Raw genomic sequence first — 22,505 nt, 5'->3', positions numbered from 1 at the left:
GGAGGAGCAGTTGCATGAATATCTATTCCAAACAAGTCTATAAATTATCATGGATCAAGTCTGACTATGAATCTGTTCTTGCTGAACAGTATAACCTAGTGAAGAGATATACAGATAAACATAAATACAGCCTATCAAAATAGCTTCTCTGAACAAAAAACATGTAATCAGGTCCCTGTGGTATGTTGTTTAAAAGTGGTTATCAAGACACATGGATTCAGAGAAGTGGGAAGCTAACAGTAACCCATGGTGGAGTTACTAACTCTCGTAGAGTTCAACTGTATGATGGCATTTCTCAGTAGAATGTTACCATTGTACCTAAAGTCCTTTTTAAACTTGAGTTCATAGATACTTAGGATCTAACAAGATCTACAAAGTATGTGATGCCTAGTATAACAGATATGTGGAAAAGAGGAAAGATTAGAAAGCTCAAAAAAAAGGCCACTGTAGGCTTTGCTTATGCTAGTGATACTTAAACTAAGAATTGTCTTTTGCTTAATCATAAACTGATTTCAGAATTATGTTTTGTACAGGGATGTAAATAGTAGTAATTTAATATTCACAGCAAGCCTTATATTGGAAATACTGGGTGAGTATTTATTGTTAAGAAATTAATAAGTAAGTATTCTCTTACCTGCAGTGAAAAAATCTGGCCCAGGGAGAAGTCACTGAGGACAAGCCCTTGTCTTCAGAGCTTTTATGTGCTTATTTCTCTTGGCTTTTTTTCTCTCTTTCCCCAAAACAAACAAGCAGAAAAAATCATTATCCTTGAGGCACAGACTGAAATTCAGACTGGAAGGCTACTTACTTTTCTGCTGTATACATAGAAACGGAGTCCTCTGAAAGAGACATTTTCCAGTCTTCTTTTATTCACTCACTGGATTGGGGGGAGGGGTGGGGTGGGGACAGTCTACGTATAGATGTTTTTAGGTTTTATGCCCTATTCCTGGCATCACAGAGTAAGTTTCTGCTTATACATGTGCATCATGAAAAAAATAAATTCCTATTTTAGTAGGTGGAAAGAGAAGGCTGTAGGTAATCAGTCTCTTTGATTTTCCCCTCTGTGATGCTGGGAGGAAGATTGATATTTTCTACTCTGTTATAGAGTAGCCTACTGAATTCTTCAGGATGTTTTGCAAGCATGTCCCTTATTAAACTGCATTATGTTCTATTTTAAATAGGTTTGTCTTTTTCTTTAATTTTTTCCCATGTTTTATTTATCACTTCTTTATATTTCATGAGGAAAATTTTTGTATCTGTTCATCAGGGACTGGTCTGTTACACAGTGGTGAGATATTTCTCTCAATATGATCAAGAAATCTGGTTATATATTGTTGGATATTTGTATGTTTTGAAAGGTTTAATCAGAACTGCTGTGCTGAAACAAATAGATAACCAATTTAGAAGCAGCTATTTTGCTACAAATCAGATTTTAAAACTTCCCGCAAGTGAGAACAGTTTTACCATGTAAACCTCTTAACTGGAAAACTGTTGTTGGAATAAATAATAAAAAAGAAAGAACTTCTCTATGCTTCATTTTGTGTGCTTTGTTCTGAATTTTGATGGCATAAATTATCATCCTGTTTTTTGCTATGCATCAAATGAAAGCTTTTTTATGTAGTGTTTTCTTTGGCTATTCCTTTATGAGCATACCTCTTATCATCTTTGAAGAAGGACCACTGGCTATCAAAGGAAGGAATTTGTGAAAGTCAACTTAATTTTGCTTTTCATTATTTGTTTTCAATACTTCACTTTTTCAATCGGTAGTTTGTCCTGTCCTTTGAAAATGTTTGTTTTTGTCCTGTAAATTCTGATTTTTCAAAGGAGGATTTATATTAAAGGAAAAAGCTAAAAATTAACAAATAGTGTTTGTGTGTAGGGAGAAAACACATTAAAAGCTTAGTTCAGAATTTGGGCATTACACTCCTCATTCTTTTCCAGTACCCATATGGATACTGAACTTCATCAGAGTAGGAACTTACTGCCATCTGTCTTTTGTTATCCAGAATAGAATCTATGATGATATGTGGGTAGTAGAGACATCTTTTTAGTGGTTTATCCAGTGTGTTACAACTGTAAAAGGCACTGGAGTTCCACTGGTGTTACTGTTCTGGAGCTGAATCGTGCGTGGCTGAAATCACAGTGATTGTGTGGTAGATCTGGGGTATTTCTCTTGAACTAAATACAGACCTAGCAAACATTCACAGGTCAGTATTGCACAACCAGCTAATTCTAATTGAAACTTCTAGTTTTCTTCTTTTACTCACCTGCTGTTATCATTTGGTGATCATTTTTCACTAAAAATTAAGTGGACATTCTTGTAGGTTTTTTTTTTATGCTTGTGTGTGTGGAAAGCAACAAATTCCATTGGTATTGCTTCTGGAGTTTTATTGCAGCACTGTTGTGCAGTTCAGCAGTTACGGCCTGTGACCTTTGTGTAACATTTCTATTGGCAATCCTCTCTAGTCCTAAGTGTTCTGCAGTTTCTGCTTTCAGAGCTCAATCATTGGATTCATTTTGAAGTACAAACATGTGGGTTTTTTTCATTAAAACAGTAAGAAAAGGACTGCATTAATTTTAGAGCAAAATCTAAATAAAACCATGTTAATTTATTATTAAGGTGAGCAGAACAGCAAGAGCTGCTAAAGATAGATCTCTCCTGTAGTTACTGCTCATCCTACTGCTTTTAAAACTCATGTCAAAATAAGTGGCTTGGATTTTTTCCCTTAGCAAATGCGTTGCAATCAAATATATGTTTATATGTGATTGGAATAACATGGTTGCTGTTAATGTCTCAGAAGATCTTTAGGAAATTACCACATTCACCTTGAAAGATCAGGGTAATTAGAGTATGCAGTGTTCTTAATCACTAGTGTTAACGTTGCCAGGAAAGTCAAAGTTCATGTTTTTGTGTTGTCTAGAGAATGGTCTCCCAAACAGCACTTCCCTGTGACACTGCCTGGCTTGTTGATCAACAGAGTCACTGTGGTACAGAAAGTAAGACAGTTCTTAGGGTGCTCATCCCAGGTGATGATGAATGAGATCCCTGTAGTTCTAGATCCACAAAAGGTTCTGGTAGGTGAATTCTCTCATTCTAGATTATTTTTGTAAACCTTGGGAAATGATATTGCCTGTGACACAAAGCACTGGACAAGACTGGTTCTATAAAAGTGATGGGTGACAATGTGCTGAGTTTCAGTTTAATTTCTATAAAGGATATATTTTAGCCTAATTGTAAATATATGTCACTCAGGTAATGAGCACACCCAGATTTTTCACATGACCTCTAAGCAGCATCATTGCCCATTCTCATATGTAAAGTGGTAATACAACACCCCCTTTTACTTATGTGTCTCTGCATCTGTGTGAGCAGTGCAAAAGTAAAGAGAAGACTCCTTATTGATGCTGAGATGTCTGTAGATGAGTCTGTTCATCTGCATGTAGGGATTGAAACTTATTTCCATTGAGCTCAGTGATATGTCATTCCTGCTGTAGAAAGAAAAAAAAAAGACCTATCTTTACTGAATTTCGCTGTGGGGAATACTAGTTTTAAGCATTCATAAAAAATAAGTATGGAGTTAATAACTTGTGTTAGCAGCTTGGTTTCAGTTTGTTCTCTACTCTGACAACTCAGGTATTAGGCTGACTTACATCTGTATTAGGTGCAATTCTCTCTTGGCTGTGTTTACCCATAAAGAGGCAAATTATTTAAGTGACACATAGCTCCAGATAACATGCATTTTTGCCTAACCTAATGCAAGTCACTGACTACAGCAACAGTCCTTGACTCTTGTAATAATTCAGCTCTGTTTATTACAAACAGTAGGGAAAGTAAAAACAGTACCTAAATTTAAAATTACTTGAGTTTTAGTTCTGAGGCATTATTCTGCCACTGTAATTTCTAAATATGTACCAAAAAAAATTAATGGAACTAGTCTGTATAACATTAGAAGTTAGGACCCAATAATTTTCATAAACCTAGGATGTTGGAACATAGGTGGTGGAGTTAGGAATACCTTTTTTTTTTTTGCAGGTTCTACCCTGACAAAGAGCTAAATGTCAGTAAAAATTTTGTGCTGACCAAAGACACTTGGATATAATTTGACTTTTTATTTCTAATGCTATTGATGATGCCAAATCACGTATCTTTAGTTGGTATATAAGAATCAAACAGTGAAAATATTTAATGAGGCCTCATTCTCTCTACCAGATATACCTCAAGAAACAAACAACTACAGTGGCAGTTAATTTACATTTTTAGAACGAACAGTGCCTAATTTAATGGTGAGGTTTGATTACTTTGAAGAACTTACTCAAGGTGCATCACTTCTGTGTGATACTCTGGGGGTGTTGTTTGTTCATCTTTCCTCTTTTCTGCACTTTCCACGTTTCTTTCCTTGCCTTAGGTGAGTGGCTTTCAGTCTGAGCATCCGGGATCACCTAAATTGACAGAAATTTGCTCTTAGACAAAAAAAAAAACCAGCACATAGCACCAGAAAAGTTCATATGTAATGAGGAGAGTTCATAATGGTTTCCAGGTGTGACTTTTCTGAGAAATGGACAACATTAAATATGGTTCCGAATAAGTATTTGTTACCCATTCATAGATGGAGCAGCTCTTAACCTCCAGTTACTGCATCGCTTCTCCCTCCTAATATTTCTCCTTCCCTATGACAGATGACAACACTCTGGGTGCTTACCTCCTTATGCTAGGTGGAGTTCAGCTTAAGAGTTCACTCCATTCCTAAAGAACTTGAGTCTGACTTTTTCTTTGGGGTTTTTTCTGCCCTACCAACTGCAGTAGTTGCCACACCTTCAGTTGGCATTTGAGAGGAGTCCTGAAAATCATGAAGGTGGTTGATATTAAATGGGATGGATAATCTAGCATATCTTTCCTATATTTAAAGTTTGGTTTGTGCTGCACAAGAGTGTTCACATCGGCCGAAAAAATTAGAAGTTATGACGGTATGGCAATAGAGTCCTTTAATAAACAATGCTGTGTTCTGCTTTTAATCTCCAAGGTCTCAAGGCTTCAGTCTCTGAAATACAGAGTTTGTATTTGCTTTTTCTCCAGAAGATTTCCTTTGTAAATTAGGAGCTATTGTGTGGGTTTTTCCGCCAATTTCTACATCAACCTGGTACAGACTGTTTGTGTTACTTGCATCACTTAAACAAAGACCCAGACGCTTGTTTGTATCATCAGTTTGATTTTTGTTTCACTGTCTGGAGTTTAGTAGCTGGGTCTCATAATACATAAGGTAAGGCAGAACTCTGATCCTCTTCCCTCTGAACTTTCTTAGCTCTACAGAAGCAATGGGAAGAGTGACAACAGCTGCTCTCAGAAAATAAATGAGCAAGAAAGGGATCCTTCTCTAGTAAATTTTCAAGGTGAAGTAAGCTGAACTTACCAAGTACAATGTAGAAATTTTAGACTTCCATGTTTTGTAATATCAGTGTGTCAGGAGTTTATACCTAAAACACATGCGCAGACTAAGACAGCCAGAATATATGTGAAATAGTAATAATAAATATCTGGGCATTTTTAGGTCAGTGGTCACTTTTGTCCTTCACATAACAGAGGTGCTGTAAGTATTGCAGTGATACGGCCAAAGTTCTACAGACAGAGACTGTGCCTGGAGTTTGGGGCTGTGTTGTTCCCTTGCTGGTCTCACACTCTTCCCCACTGGGTTTCCTGGTGGGTTTCAAGCTTCTGGCTGACAGAAGCTGTGAAGTTCTGACTTGCAGTGTTTCAGTACCACCAGCTTCATGGTTCACTCACTAGAGATTTTCAACTTCCATTGGTCTTTCAACTAGTGTTTTTGTCTACAGCAATATCAGATAACTGAAAGCAGCAATTTGAAAAAATTAGGTCACTCAGGTTTCTATATATAGCAGCTCTCAGCTCCCAAGAAAGCCAGCACAGTCATCTAGCCTGTTTTTAGCTGTCAGTGTTTGTAAATTAATGTTAACAGAATTGGTGTTAAGTAGAATTTTAAGTACCATCATTATTTTTCCTTCTGCTTGTGCTTTCCAGCTTTTTTAATCCTTTTTGGCATTTTTATTTCAATTAAAAATAGTTATCTAGGTTTGAGCTCCTCTGCTTCTTTCTTTATACTAATTATGAGTGGATCTTCAGCCAAGGGAATTGTGGCCATCACATTTCTAAGCACCTGACTTGCATTGAAATCAGGCTGGGTTGATGTCAGGTGGGGACAGTTTAAGTGTTCTGTGTGCACCATTTGTCATGACTAAATGTGAGGCTCTCCATATATTGAAGTGCTTGTTTTATCTTTTTCTTCTTTCTTTTTTTTTTTTTTTTAATATGAAACTGATTCGTTTTTCTTAGCAGAATGGGAAAGGTGAGCAGGGGACTGAAGAAAGAATCAATGACTGATAGAGTAGGAAAGGTTGAGTATAAGTGAATGGTAGATATTAGAAGAGTTTATGAAGTTAATTACTTCTGGTTTATATACTTACTCATTGTTTGTTTTCTTACATACAGCAGAAGAGGTAAGACAAGAAATAGTTTTCCCAAAAGATTTATAAATCTAGTTTAGTTTGTTTGATTTCAGTCACTCACACAGAGAAAATACTGGTTTGTTTCTCCTCCCAGGTGGAGAAGCAGAGAGCTAAAAGCTGTAGTTTCACTTTGCAGAGAAGCACTGGAACAAGTTACCCTTATGTGAGAGTTAGAGCCATCCTCTCATCCCACTGGCCTGATGATGGTGTAAAACCTAGAATTTTCCTTTGTACCACAGGATCATTGTGTGAAGTAGAAAGGGCTCACTGATCTACTTTGTTCACGTTCTTGTTATTTTATGCTTCTGGTTGAAAAAAATAATGCATCCCATATGCATAGAGAAATACAATTTGCACTCAGAGAGGGTAGAATGGAGAATGTACTTGAGAATCTCTTAAGGCTTTTATTCAGCTGTAGGCTTCTTAATTCATTTCTCCACGTATACTGTTTTCACTCACAAGTGATTGAAATAAAGGAAGGAAGGGTTCTAAAGCAGTAGCTGTGTACATGTCTGTGTCTCAGCCCCATAGCTGCACCTTGGGGTTCAGGGCAGTTCCCAGCCTCTCACACATGTGGAGAATGGCATCATTAGCTGTATTCCCTAAGCGCCTCTGGCCGTGGAAAGTAATTAGTATTAAAAAATTGGAGATTTGTAGTTAAAATGTACTTATTATCAAAAGTGTTGTTACAAAGATGCAGGTGGTCACCCTTAAAAGTGTCTAAATGCTTATGTGGCACTAAAGGATACTCCAAGGCTACTGTTGCAAGTGTACCCTTTTTTATTTCTGCTTATTACTGACTCTACATTTGGATTCTTTCCAGTGTTATTCCTGGATCTTTGCATTTGGTGCAATGTGAACTTGTAACCCGAGCACAGAATTATAGATGTTTAATTTTAAGCTGTATAAACTTCTGATTTTTTGCACAGATTAGTGCTCTTAACTTTTGTCTTTCTATTTCATGAGCTGGTTGTACCAACGTGCTGTCTGTTGCTGGCGTAGAAGGTCAGCCTGACATTCCCAGATCAGTCTGCCTTGTCTCTTTTCTCAAGCATGGTGACCACTGTGGTCTCTTAAGTGAAAATTCATGTGGCAGGCAAACACCTCTTATGGTGTATTGTCACTAAAACATGTCTTGGGAGTGTTCATTGGAGTGGGCACCAGCACACAGTAATTTCTCACCTCCTGTGCAACCTTCCTTTAAAAAGTAGCTGGTCTTTCTTGCATTAGTAGTTCACAGCATATACCTAATAGCATAGTTTCCTGTAACTGTTATACATTATCTCCCTTGTCAGTGGGCAGATCAGTTTTTAATCACTGAATGAAGTCTTTCATACTTTGTAGAATTATTGTTTTAATCCATAGGTTAAAAACATAGAAAATCCACACAAAACTAGAGATGGTAGCTTCCACAATACAGCTTCTGCACTTGTATCCAGGAGGAGCTTTCTCTTGTGGTATATCATTAAATTTCTCTCTTTCAGGCCACTGTCATGAGAAAAATGCAGATGGCAGTTATGGCAAGGAGAAATACTTTGATGACCACTATGAGTCAGCTGCAGCAGTGACAGAAGGACACTCTGAAGGAGGTACAGAAGATCCAGAAGTCCTTACTCAGAGTTCAGCAAGGGATCCCTCCTTCTTGAGACTGGAAAGTAAGTCAGCCTTACAAAATCAGTTCTGGCCAATAAAATTGTTTTTAGATTTTTCTGAAGGGCTGTCTTGTTTTCCACTGAGAAGCTGTGTTTTCCCCTCTCTGTCCATAAGGTAGTAAGTAACCATAAACTAGTTTCATTCTTTTAACCATTCTTCTGCAAGCACAGCAGGGTTGCTTATTTGTGATGAGGAGGTGTGCATTGTCTAGTTCTCTCTTTGTGTAGTGACTAGTCAGGGATACTTGGTTTGTGCAAGGGGAAAAGTTAGATCACAGAAAAAAAGATTATTTTTCTACAGTTTGTGAAATCACAGGGAAAATAATTTTTGAAGTTTTTTATGGTTTTCCCTCTTAGACACAGTCACTGCAGAAAGCAATGGTTCAGAAGGAGTGGAGGGTTTAGAAGATGATCAGATGTCTGAAGAGATGCTGGCTTTGGTGGATGAGTTTGAAAATTCTTGGCCTCAGGAAGCTTTTGAAGGGGCACTGGAGGTAAAAGGCCGTCGGATGGACTTGCAGGGAATCCGGGTCCTGAAGAAGGGATCTCAGGATGGACTGGCTAGCTCCTGTTTTGGGGACTGTGGTGACGATGATGAAGCTGAATGGGTAAGTTTGAGTTAGTTTACTTAAGTCTTGTACTAGGTGTTGTAGACAAGGGAAAGATGAAGACAGTTGAAGGGATTTAGTACTGGGAGATACAGATCTATGAACTTCTCCTATGAGCCTAAAAGAGTCGTTGATGGCCGGTGTGAAATGAACAAGTAGTTTCAATCCACCACCAACTTCTTGATCACAGTTAAAAATAAAAAAATATTTTAACCAAAAGTTCTAGTTAGCATGAAAACACAGGAATCCCTCTTGTCATTGTGTTGCCAGTAAAATATATTATGAAAAATGCCTTTGAGTTCTTCAGCAGTTAAATTGATTTTCTCTTGTGTTGGAGGTCAGTAGTTGCATATTTGATTTGCATGGTGTGATGCAGTGAAAGGGAGCAGGCTTTGAGAATGAGTTGAGATGGGGAGGAAAAGAGAGAGACAAAGATCTCATCTGTAACATCTTTGGGCTAAAACAAGTAGTGCAAAACAGTCATGGTGTTTCTTACTGTTAACCTTGCTAATATTGTTCTTTTGGTAGATCACTTTTCAGGTCAAACGTTTAAAGAAACCAAAAGTTGAAAGCTTGGATCTTCAGGAGCCAGCTGGAAGAAATGTGGAAGAAGGGACTAATGCAGAAAATGAAAACTTTTACCAAACTGCTCTAGAGATCAGTGGACCAAAGATACCTTCTCCTGGACCAATAGGTAACCTGCAACTTCTAGAGATAGTTAATCATTTGCAGCTTTTGTATTACTATGTTTTATTTCCTTTGCAGCCTTTATGTTACACTGCTTTATTACTGAAAATAAGCATCACAAAAACTACATAGTGTAATGCCCCTTCTAGATGAGTACCTGGAAAACCAAGAAATCTCTTATATCAGCACCTTCTTGATGAAGTGAAGCCTAACTTTATGTGTTGAATGAAAACTTTCTGGTTAATTTCCAAAACTTCTGGGGGATGAGGTGGTGAGAGTGAAGAATGAAAGACGTAGATATTGTAAGTAGAAGTTGTAAAAGAGAGAAGGGACTTTGGTGATCTCTTTTGATAAACTTAATGAGCAGAGGAGTTGTTTATCAGGATGCAGAATAAGACTTCTGGCTAAGCAGAAGACATACAACTCAAACAAAAAGAGTTGAAAGCTTAGTCTAATAAAGATTAAGTAAATAAAAATCAAGTGTTCTGCTATAATTGTTCAGTGATATTACAAGAGAAAACTTAGAACTGTCTTCCAAAACAGTGTGGCCATGGAAGAGAAGGGTTTTGCACCAATTCAGGTGAGATTTTGAGAGGCAGATGGAGTTTTTGCTAGTTGAATAAGAGGAATTGGAGGATGATCTGTTAATATAGTGCCAGAGAATAAAACCCAAGTAATTGATCCCTTTATTACTTGACTTACCTTTCAATGGAGCTAAAATCTTAATGATGTGGGGGTGATGTGTAAGCAAAGTTCTACAGTGCATCTTAGTTCTTGACAATTTGATGACCTGGAAAGTGATTTCACATTTTGGAGGCTTTTACATTAAATCTTTAACAACCTCCTTTTTTAGCAACTGACAAATGTAGGTTATTGAATTAAATATTTAAATGGGAGGGAATACATGCAAACAGACTGTCATTTGTGAGTAGTACACACCTGTCCTTTCCTCAATGTATATCTTCTTTCCCTCTGGTTACTTCTGTGGCTTTATTACATAGCATCCCTCAATTGTAAAGTAATCTTCCCAACATTCCTGTGAAGCAAGGTCTGCTGGCATCCTCTTTGCAAGAGTTAAATCATGAAAATTTAAGTAACAAATTGAAGATCACCTAGGGAGTTGTTGGTAGAACAGAGGAATGATGGTATCTGTCTTGTGTTTCACTTCTTCCCAGACTACTGAACTGTGTCTATAGCATTTCCATATCTCTTTGTCCTTCCCCGTTCACACCGGTAGGAACATGCAGTCGGATAGTTCACAGTGGTGGTGATGGGAGATGATCATTTTCCTTTGAAATTTCTCTTTGTATCTCGAAATTAATTTCTTTTTTATCACGATATTTTCTAAAATTCATGGTATTGCAGACTTCTTCATTATTTGCAAAATATGCTAAAGTGGTTTACTCTAACTTGGATGAGAAATAGGCGTTGCATCCAAATGGGCAAAATTTCACGTAACTAGAAATAAATACTGAAATATTCTCTATGTAGCTGATTCGATAGACTGGCATGTTGTTAAACTTGGCTTCCCACTCTGCAAATCTACTGCTATAATGAATTTTTCTTATGTTCCAAATAGTTTGGATGTTTCTGATACCAGAGGAAAATGTTTCCTAACATTTAACACAGGCCAGTTTCCTAGGACTTGATATAGTATCTACCAAATTTGTGGGAAAGATTTCAGTAGGCTTTAGTTCAGATGTGAAGATCAGGTTCATGTTTCTGTGAGTAATCTGTTAGTTAACATAAAGCAAGTTATTTAACCTTTCCCTGCCTTGCTTTGCTCCTCTGCAAAGTGGGAGAGATAAAGTGTAATTGTTAAATAGTTTCAGGAAGGTTTCCATCTTGAGTGTAAGAACATGGTAAAAGCCACTGACTATCTTAAACAATACTCATTGAACAGTATTGGCAGGTTTTTTTGCCTGGAATTGTCAACAGATAGACAAGTCATCCTTTACTAGTTTTTAACTGTAGCTGTAGAACATTAATGATGACTCACAAATTTGGTTTAAGGACATTTAAGTAGCAACGTTATCTGTAAACAAGATTGGCAATTGTTCTTAATCTGTAGTTTTGGAAAAAGTGTAATGAAACAGGTTTGAAACTTCATCTCCTCATCTGTCTTGTGCACGGTCTGGTTCTGTCTGTGCATGCCAGCAGTCCCATTCAGTCCATGTAGATTCAGGAACGTTCTTAAAGAAATGTCTCTGCAAGACAGTGACTTTTATAATGTAGGGGATGTATCCACTGGCATAGAGTATTTTAAGAATTATTGTACTGAAGTAGAATGTCTTTCTCCTTCCAGAAAGTTTCTTCTATTTTTGTTTTATTTTCTCAAGGAAAAAGGCATGACTACCGTAGCCTTGGCTGGCCAAGTCCTGATGAATGCCTGAAACTCCGCAGGGTAGAGCTGACAACTGTAGCCAGCACGTGGCTTGCTGTTTCTGCTAAAAACATTGAGTGAGTATCTTGGATATGAGCCCTAAGTAAGTTACATACACAAGGCAGGACAGTTACTTGCTCTTCAGTGTGTGTAAACTGAAGATTTTATGTTAGTAAGAAAAAACTTCCAGGATTTCTAAGAAGTTTGAAAGCATTATGTGGAATTTCATCAATTAGTCTTGAAAAGTGCAAGTGCAGATGAAAGATCCAGTTTCTCTTGTTTCTTGAGCTACTCAGATGAGATTCTGCCAGGTTCTGGGCAGTTTACTTTCACTAGAGAGCTTTCTAATGACTATTCTGTTCTCTTAACTAATTTGACTTGTTTTATGACATTTGTAGCATTACAGAACACATTGATTTTGCCACACAGCTGCAGGAACCAGCCATGGAGCCCCTTTGTAACCCAAACCTCCCAGCCAGTATGCATACTTTGGACCACCTGCAAGGTGTCTCTAGTCGGGCCAGCTTGCATTACACTGGAGAAAGTCAGCTGAAAGAGGTATGCCAGAGCTGAAGGCTGTCACACAAAAGTGTCCATACCGTGGCAGATTGAAGGTGCATTTAGCTCAGTGCCTTGTCTCCTGAGGTGACTTTCAGTGAGTGAATGCCTGGATAAAACTCTAAGAACAGTGCAGCATGAAATTTTACCAGAATGCTTTCCCAGCTATCTACAGTCTGCCCTGAGGGAAATCCTAAAACACCATTAGTGTCTCTGTATTTGTAGCTCTTTGTGAATGAGTTAGTGAAGGTAAAGTCCAACTCAGCATACTCAGAATTTCTAGTGTTCTTAATATTCAGTGCCACAGGGTTATAGCATTGTGTTATATAGATGGTATCAGCTCAAGATAGACAGTTATGTTTAGGTTGAAGCAGGTTACAGCATTTGTAAAAATGGCAGGCAAAAAGCAATCAATGAGCAAGGCGACATCTCTTACCAGGTTCCAGCATCTAAGTACTTTTACTTCCTATTCCACAGGTCCTACAGAATCTTGGCAAAGACCGCTACTCACCACAGTCACTAGAACAAGTTGGTACTCGAATAGCCAAAGCTCTGGAAAAGGTATGTGTAAAGGAGAAGATGAGAAGTCTGGGCTTACTGCTCATGAGTGGCATAGTGGTCAATCCGGTCTCCAATCGTTTGTCTGAAATCCTGCTCAAGGAATGTATTAGTACTTGGACTAGGGATTTGTGTCTATTTAGCATCTGTAATGCCCTCACAGGTATTTTGTGGAGGTATATCCTATGCTTATACCATCAAGTGTCTTCTGTATCTCTCTGCTGAAACCTAAGCTTGTCAAATGTCCCAGTGTTTCCTGTGCCCTGTAGTGAGCAGCATTGCTGATTATTGATTTATTAAACTATTTCAACAGTTCTCAGCTCTCTTCGTTTTCTTTATGCTACATTGACTTGGAGCTTATGGAGAGTGAAGTTAGGCCGTGTCTCCCCTCTCCAGTAACACTCCTGGCATGCTGCTGTCAGACAGCTCAAAGGGGCTTCCTGTTTCAGCCTGCTGCTTCTGCCTGGTGCAGTGTTGGCCTGAAGTGTCACATGTGTTCAGGCAGAGGTGTGGTACCATGTGCAAGCCTGCACTTCTCGTTCTCCTCAGAGAAACCCAAGCTTCCTAGCTGAAGGACCTCAGCTGTGAGCCCTAGGATGTCAGGGATTGCTATGCTATATTTACAACTAGTAGGGACAGTATCCCAAACTACTATGGAAAACAGAGCTCAATGAAAACAGTTTGGTGCCCCTAGCCCTGTTGGACCTAAAGCTGTCAGAAATACTTGCTGTGCTTTGAAATTATTACCAATATAGCTTTGTCCATCCCCTGAAAGTAAAGACATTACTCTTATACTCATGTTACAAGAGTTAGGTTTTTGTTCACTTTAGATGTATACTAGTTTTTTTGCTTAGATGCTAGTTTCCCTTGCAGACACCAAGATTTATCCAAATAAGCTAAATATTTAGTGCAGAGATTAGAAACAGAATTCTCAGTATTTTCCTTTGTAACACAGGGCATGGGAGTCAGCCAGATAGAGACTGGGCTTTGGCAGGCTTCTGGACTGAGCCACATCCCAGGGCATCCTTTCTCTTTCCAGTGACTGCAGGGAGCCTACAGGTCCAATCAGCTAATTTAGCTAAGTTTTTTCCTTCATGTTGGGTAATGTGTGTGCACATATAGATGCTCAGCATCAGAGAGCTGTTAGAAGCTGTTGTGGCTGCTGAAACTGTTGCTGTTGAAAGCTATTTAACTGCTGTTCTGTTCCTATGGAAATGATGTTGAACTTGGAATTTGTTGCATTTGGCAGTCTCATTTACCTTGCTATTGCATATATGTTGTCAGAAACTTTTTGCTGCTTTAAAATAGTTTAATGCTCTTTTAAAGTGTAACATCCTCTACCTCAGTATATCAAATAAATTGGAAGAGTGAAAGGTTGGAAGAGTATTCGCTACCAGTGTTTACGTGACAGTTTTTTGTGTTCTTCTTTTGCCAGAATCAGACTTCATGGGTCCTCTCTAGCATGGCAGCTCTTTACTGGAGGGTGAAAGGCCAAGGAAAGAAGGCAATAGACTGTTTACGGCAAGCATTGCACTATGCACCCCATCACATGAAGGTGTGTACACGTGTGTGCCCACTCCTCAGGTGAAAGAATGTTTTCCTTGTCACGGCAGAGCTTTCACAGACCATTGTGAAGGCCAGCACTATATCAGGTGTCTGTAATGTATTAGATACTAGCTAGTTGAGGTGAAACAAAGATTTTCACCCTTTGTTTAGTATGGACTTAAAAAAAAGATAACTGCAGAAAGGGTTCAGTGGAATTTCCTGCAGTTCAGTGGATGTGACATCTCCTCTGGGCATCCCAGACTTGAACTTCCTCCTGTTAGTTAGGACTTCGAGTCTTCATCAGCCATTGTCTGGACAAGTCTAACCTAAGATGTGGGTGTATGTTTTGTGGTTGTGCTTTTAGAGAAGGGAGTATGTCTTCTGGTTGTGCTTTTAGGGAGGGTGGGAGGTGATTATCTAAAGGAATTACTTAAGTGCTTGAATCTTAAGCATTTGGGCTGTGAATCTCAGTTGTACAGTCATCCTTCATTTTGTGCAGCAGTTCCTTGCTCCCAAAAAAAGGCAGTACTTTGGACACAGTCTTCTCTTCAGTGTTTCAGTTGGCTGAAGTGCTCTGTACCCTTCACCTTGGCAGGTGCTGTGCTGAGCGTTGTAATGTCTGATCTTAAACACCAAGCTCCCTTCTGCAAACTGATAAATGTAATATAGGCTCCTTACTCAACATAGCAGATTTTTCTTTTTGACCTGGTCAACAAATTGTACAGCCTGGAAAAATGTAAATTCCACTGGAATCTTGGTCTTCAGCCTTTCTCTGAAAATTGCCAGACGAAGTAGTTCATGCTTTCAGGATATTATTAGGAAGATTTAGTCATTAACAGCAAAGATGCCTCAGCTAAGAAATGCACATCCCCATTGCATATCCTTTGTATATTTCCTATAATTCTATTTATTTGCATTATCCATTTAAAACAAGGTTGGAACCAAGACCTAACACATCCAGCCTTTGCTTATTTTCCTGTCCTTCCATGTAATTGGTTCCTCAGGAAAGAAGTCCTTAACTGTGTGATTTGTCAGGGTCAGACTATGGATTGGAAACTACAGTTTTTCAAAATTATGGTGAAGTAGTGCTTTTTTCTAGAAGTATGATATAATGTTGCTTGAGACAGTATGACTCTCTGACTTTGTGCCTTGGTTTTGTCCTCCATATTGAAGCTGCCCCCATAGAAAACTCTGGATCTTGTTTGTAAAGATAGAGCTGCAACTTTTAATTCAGTGCTAACTCTGAGTAAAAGCTATTTCATGTATTTTGGTTTATCCTCCTCTTTGTTTTTATGCACTTTGGCTACTTTCTCTTGACTTTTCTCATGAAAATAAAAGGCAATTAATTTTCCTGTGAACTTCTCTTGTGATCCTGACTTCCATAATATCTGCTTTTCAAACATGAATAACCTGTCCAGCACAGGTATTCCTTGACACGTGAAGGTCAAGGAAATGGGGATCACATACATCCAGAACTTTTTATTGTCGTGATTTTACCCTATTTTTTATTGAAGGCACTTAAGCCTTGGTACTAAGCGGTATTTTGGAGATTTGAGGCCCAGCTCCCAGAGAGTTTGTTCTGGCTGCCAGCGCTCTGCAGTTTTTTCAGTCAGACAAGGTCACAGTCTGGAAATCCAGGAAATAAAGAACATACCATCAGTGTCTAGCTGAGAAAATTTTATTTATAGCTATTACTCAGCATCAGAATAACAATTCTTATGGCAGAGGCAGGACAAAAAATGATGCATCTGTTGCACTAATGGTTAGACCATGTTTTCTTCCCTGCTGTCCCCTTTGTTCATATTCCCTTTCCTTTTATGCAAGAGCTGAAGGAGAGTATTCAAACAAAACAGCTTCTCTTGTTTCTAAAGAGTGCACCTCATCTTTGGAGAGAAAAATAGTCTAAGAGCTTCTAAAAAGTAAATGTACTTTCACTTAAGTGAGTTAATTGTTGACTTTTTTCTGTCCAAGAGTAATAATTGTCACTATTGTGAGTGGATGTGAGGTTTATTTATATGTAACTCAGGCTCAAATGTAGTTTTGTATTAAAATAGGTCTGGATCATTATTCTCAACATCAAAAGAGAGGGAAGTGGGTAGGAACCAGATGAGTGTGGTTTGGTGGTGGATTCTTCTGTTTGTCTTGCTGTTCCTGAGACAATTGCAATGGAAAGAAACTGTTTGTTGCTTGCTCTTCTCTTACAGGATGTACCACTAATAAGCCTAGCAAACATCTTCCACAATGCCAGACTCTGGAATGATGCCATCATTGTGGCTACCATGGCAGTGGAAATAGCGCCGCACTTTGTGGTGAATCATTTCACACTGGCCAATGTCTATGTAGCAATGGTGAGTGTGCTCTTGCCCAGGTATGGCTGTCTTTGGGACACTATTTACATGTATGTAAAAGTCTTATTCTCACAAATAATTTTGAAGGAGCAATGTTCAAGAAATTTGGTATGATCATCAAGAACTAGTATCTTTAGAAAGACAAAACTTTTACTGCTTATTTTACCCCTATTTGTCATTTAATACTTTAAGGCAAACATTTTTATAAGCTGGCTTAAGAATGCTGTGTGCCAAGCTTTGTAAAGACAGTAGCAAACAATTGGTAATTTGGGTTGTCCACTCATCTAAATACAGGATATTTTTATCGTACTGGAAAATTAATGATGAATTTGGTCTCTGTCTTGAAGAGCTAAGCTTGGAATAAGTAAAACCCAACTCTCAGTTGTAGTGAACAAACACAAGGGAAGTTCATTTTCAATATCTGAATTCTTAATGCCCAATATAATTTTCAGATTGAACTCAAATTTCTTTATACTGTCTATATATGCTATTAAAAGACACCTTTTAAAAAAATCAAGATTTAAAACTCACCTTGATCTAGTTAGTCTTTATGATATGGCCAGAAATTCATATTATCTCTACTTCATAGCTAAAGTTACTGAGAAAAGGAACTTAAGAGAAAAAAATAAGTGATGAAACTGACTGAAAGCTCCAGAATGGTTTGGGTCTTTTCTGCTCTCATTTTCCTCTAATACAGTATTGGATGTTGGCATGCTTTCCTAGTTAATAAAAAAGCAGGGTGGCATAGGTAATGAGATTTCAGCTATACAAAAATAGATGCTATTTCCACATGAATGCTTCTAACTACCAGCCTGGTGTCCAGTTTATCAAGTGAAATTGTTTAGCTATTGTATGCACTTTAGGTTTTGGGGGGTTTTTGTTCAGGTTTACTCTTTTTATGGAGTAATCTTTTCAAAATAATTTCAAGTTATTTTTAAAAATGTTAGCTTTTCAGAAAATGTGATGGTTTTGCATTGTCCATGATTTTAAAGCTTTGATCTACTCAAATTCTGACTGAAATCAGTTTTTAGAAGTTACTTTCACAGCAAGAATACAGAGGTGTAATATTAAAAAGAAAATGCGAGAACATTGGTCAATAATTCTCAGCAATAACTTGACTCCTTTCCATGGATTATGCAGAATTGACCAAGAAAATATCAGTTATTTGTTGGGAGAAGGAAAAAAATTCCGAATCACAAGGATTGGTTTTGTTACTTTTTGTGCATATCATGCTGCACAACTGGTTGGGATGGGAAAGGCGTAGAAAATGTGTTTACTGTTTTTAGAATCTGACTCTTTGCACTCTGGTTTCTTTCTCCACAGGAGGAGTTTGAAAAGGCCATGAAATGGTATGAGTCAACATTAAAGCTTCAGCCGGAGTTTGCCCCAGCCAAGAACCGAATCCGCACCATTCAGTGTCATTTACTTCTGAAAAAAGAGCGACGGTCTCCTTAGAGATCAGCATCTTTCTCTTTTTTAAAAATGTCATTATTCTCTATTCTGCTCTTAAGTGTGCTGAGATAAATTGATAAATTGAAATTTTTAACAAGACTGTTAAAAAGAGATGGGATTTGGATCAAGGGTTCTTTTATTATTTTTTTGTCAAATAGAGGAGCATCTTTGGAAAATATATTTCACAGACCATAATTTTAAAACATCCGTGTAAATATTAAACCAAGAAACTTCCATGAGTCCATGACCACCTGTAACAGGACCTAGGCACTGTTAGTTTTTCCGTAATGCTCAGATTGGCATCAGCATCCAAAATAACTTGCTTCATGTCTTATAATCTAAGCCACTGGAAATGCAAAGCACACAACCATACCAAATAGTAAGAAGAGATAATCAGCAATTCATCCATGTGAAACTCATGCTTTGTCCAGTCTTGTTCACTCCATACCACATTACCTGCTTTTTTGGAAGGAGAGGAACAGACTTTTAAATATTTATTAAAAAACATGAGAAACATGAAGCATTTTTGGAATTCTTCGTTTCTGTTGGGGAATGAGGAGGAGGTAACAGCAGGACCCAAAAGTCAAAGTAGTTTTTAATCATACTAGCAGGAAAAAAAAAATTGGTAAAAACCCCAATAAGATGTTTTTATATTTGTCTGTATATTCATAGCCCTCTGCCTCCCTGAGTGGTTGATTTACTAATTCTTTGTTCACTGTATTTCTAGCCGTTTTGGAATGAGGTGCAAGTTTATGCTCACCCTGAGCCATACTTTCAGCTGCCAAGGAGGAGGAGGGACATGGTGTCAAGGTATCAACAGCAAAAAAGTCAGGTGGAAGATTTCCAAATCATTCTGTCTTTGGTTGGTGGAGGACATGATTCTCCAGAATCAAAAAGGGCACATACTTGAAATAAAATAAATTGTTTATGAACAACTCACAGCTTCTCCTGTACTGTGTATGTGATGCGCCACTCACAAGAGTGCAGGTTAGTCTGGAGGTGCTACAGCCTTTCCTTGGGAGCAGACTGAACTGGGAGCCAGGAAGGCCTTGGACAGTCCTGAACAGACAATGATTTCCTGCGCACCCTTGGAAAATTCCTTGCACCGCTGTGTCTCCCTCTGTTTGTGGCAGAAGGAAATAAGGAAAAGTTCACTAACTCAGCTGTCATGTAAGCCACTCTGCAGCTTCTAGTGTTAAACATGCTTCTTTGTGGTTCTTTTTAAAGAACTAACAATGCTTTTGAACTTACTGGGTGTTTTTTCTCCCCCGGTATTTTTCCTGTCTCATTGATGCAAAGTAAGAGTAAGTATGGCAGTGGTAGAAACTGTGACATCAATGTAATTTTGATTATAGAGGAACTTAGTACTTCATAAAAGGATCCTTGAATATTTTTATATATGACTGAAGATGAGCAGCTCTAATGCAAATTTTACCTCTGTTTTATTGCAAGTAATTTCCATTTATCTAGGAATCCTGACAGAGGTATGAGCAAGTGCTACTGTTGGGTAGATTTTTATTAAAAGTGTGTGAACCTGTCAAATTTTTGTCAAGAGAGTCAACAGCATGTCAGATTTTATGTTCTTTCCAAGGCTACTGGAAGGCTGAATGTTGTTGGCTGGAGACAGGCATAACTGTATCTCTGTATAAACTCCAAGAGGAAGATCACTTTGTGAAAGGTCTAATACCATCACTGATCATGAACTGGGATAATGAATTACAAAGATTTCTGACATAGAGCTGTGAAAGGGGAAAGTAGCAAGGCAGGTGCAAGTAAATGGAAAGAATTTCCATTTGGTGTAGGAAGAAAGAACAAAGGCTTTTTCTTGAATTAATGTGCAGAGCAGGTTTTTTTATTCAGTTTTGTTAACCAGTCTGCTTCACTTTTATAGTGGTTAATAAGTATTGGGAGTTACTTAAATACATTTGGTAAATCTTCCATTTCATATACTAGTTTTAAAATGTAGTGTGCAAAAACCTAGCTTGGTACAGACCATGTACCTTACAACATGGTTTCCTAATGTATCACATGGTTAAATCAAGTGGTTGCCATGTGCTGAGCTCTTTTCTACTGCATCTGTCTCACTGCTGCTGGCAGATGCTGATCTCAGTCTAAAGTAAGGCTGGTCCTTAAGAACCTAAAGCACCAATATATGGAGCACTGGTGGTCATGGCTTTGACAAAAGATTTAATTAAAATAGACCTTTTCTGGATCAGCAAGGATTATGCTCATAGAGAATGTTGCTGGGCACTTGAAATTGGTAATTAATACACCAGCTTACATCTTGCTTACTGCACTGTTTACTGATTTATTTAAGGAATCCAGCAAGATACACTGTACACAGACATCAAGCAAAAATGTAGGAAGACTGAGTTTGTGTGTGGTCCTGCTTTAAACTGGCAGCAAGGAGGTAGCAGGACATTGCTGTTCTTGTTGTGTTTTGCATTTTCAGAGAATTTGCCCATTAGAAATGGTTCTTGAAAACTGCAGTAGTCCAATGATGGGTTTTTCTTCTGAATCTTGGGTAAGTACTTGAATGTATACTGCCTTAGGCCCATAAAATTTGTATGTACAGATGTTCATTTGCTACTTGGCTACTGTGTGCTCTCTCTGCCATACAGCCAATTTTAAAATAGCCTGTGCTTCTCTCTTAAATGTATTTCCTGAAATTTTAGGTAATTCCTAAATGTGTAGTGCACAAGCAGTACATCCCAACTGAAGCAGGGAAGTAAAAATATCTACTTGGGAGCATTATCTTGGCCTAATGCTAGCGACAGTGTGTGTCTTAAAGATTTCACCCACTGGTGATCTGCTGGGGAATGCTGGCTTCTGCCCTTGGAGAAGGCTAATGGAACACTCTCATCTCCATGCCTTCAACCCTGCTGTATAAAAGCCAAGAAGTGGTGGGCTTCAGTGCTTTGACTGTGTTCAAATGTTAGTCAATTAAAATTAATTATGCTGATCCTGTGAACAGAAAACAAGTTGGCAGCGTGCTGAAATGGAGGCCACTGTATTTTTAAGAGCAAAAGTATGATTCTCTGCAGGGTAAGATACCTATTCAGAGAATACATGGATCTTCTTCCATTTAACTTATTTCAAAATAAGCTAAGGTGGTTGTCTAGTCTCTGTCTTTTTCATGAATGAGAAAGATTGTTACCTTGAGAGGATGATTTACCCTCCCTGTTGCAGAGCGTGACAAATTGCATGTTCCTTTCCATGGACTGTTTGGATACCTTTGACAAACTGAACTTCAGTATGATTTCTAATAATGAGGCTTAGTAACTCATTTCACATTGACTGCTCTGCTTAACATACCACCAAAGTAGTCTGATTTAGGGATGACATAACCATAGGTAAATGGCAAAATCCTCTCTTCTCCAAAAAGATGGGGTTTTCTCAGTTATTTTCAGAGCATATCCAGGAATGAAGTACAAATGGGAAAAAAGTGTCCATTTGTTCACAGATAGCATCCTTAAAATCCTCAGCATCCTCACTTTAGAGGCTTTAGATAGCCTCTAAAGCTCCTGACATTCAGGGGTTGTTGAGGGAAAATGGTACAGGAAAAGACTTGTATCTATAAAGTGGTTGGATTTGATTCACTGTTGATGCCTTAGTTGTACTGGTCAGGACTGCACTGATACCATACAAAAAAAGGAAACACTGAAATACGATATTGGCATCCAGTGTGATCATAGGATCATATTCAAATGAGGTTTTAAAATGCAATTGAGACTGACATCATCTGTGGACACCTTGCATCACCTATGATAGAAAATGGCCATCAGAAAAGTTTTCTGATGCAGCTCACAACTTTCTTTCCCCCTCTATAACTCTTGATCTTTTCCTCTCACAGGAAAAAGGTCAAAAACAAACAAAAACCCCACAACCACTCCCTAAGAATAGTATGGTGTAGCTGAAGATGCTAATTAGTTCTGTTGCTGTATTGTGATGCTTTTCCTTCCTACAATTTGCAGTAGGTGCCATTAACTTGTCTGGGTACCAATTTAGGAACCCCCCCACATTTGGACCCAGGTCAGTAATGTTCCTACCCTTGTTGTTGTCCTCCTGTATGACTTTAGGGAACATGTTTCCCCTCCTTGCTGTACCTCTCCCTCCCACACATTGTCTGATGTCTTTTTAGAACATATTTGGCGGGGGGGGTGCTCATTGGTTGGGACTGAAATTATCGCTGTTC

General features: G+C 38.3%; 1 protein-coding gene across 1 annotated transcript in view; it reads left to right on the top strand.

The window, feature by feature from the left end:
- TTC17 (tetratricopeptide repeat domain 17) overlaps window positions 1-19,249 on the top strand; it is a 54,774-nt gene extending 35,525 nt beyond the window's left edge. The window contains exons 17-25 of the mRNA XM_064714768.1: window positions 8,004-8,174; window positions 8,529-8,779; window positions 9,308-9,473; window positions 11,806-11,926; window positions 12,248-12,407; window positions 12,885-12,968; window positions 14,401-14,520; window positions 16,715-16,858; window positions 18,182-19,249. Of these exons, the coding sequence (XP_064570838.1) occupies window positions 8,004-8,174; window positions 8,529-8,779; window positions 9,308-9,473; window positions 11,806-11,926; window positions 12,248-12,407; window positions 12,885-12,968; window positions 14,401-14,520; window positions 16,715-16,858; window positions 18,182-18,313 (1,349 nt within the window). The 3' untranslated portion in view covers window positions 18,314-19,249. The remainder of the gene's footprint in view (window positions 1-8,003; window positions 8,175-8,528; window positions 8,780-9,307; window positions 9,474-11,805; window positions 11,927-12,247; window positions 12,408-12,884; window positions 12,969-14,400; window positions 14,521-16,714; window positions 16,859-18,181) is intronic.
- The last annotated feature ends 3,256 nt before the right edge of the window (window positions 19,250-22,505 follow it).

This window comes from Zonotrichia leucophrys, chromosome 5 (genome assembly GCF_028769735.1).
Source record: "Zonotrichia leucophrys gambelii isolate GWCS_2022_RI chromosome 5, RI_Zleu_2.0, whole genome shotgun sequence".
NCBI classification, from domain to species: Eukaryota; Metazoa; Chordata; class Aves; order Passeriformes; family Passerellidae; genus Zonotrichia; species Zonotrichia leucophrys.
This window is presented reverse-complemented; position numbering and strand designations above follow the sequence as displayed.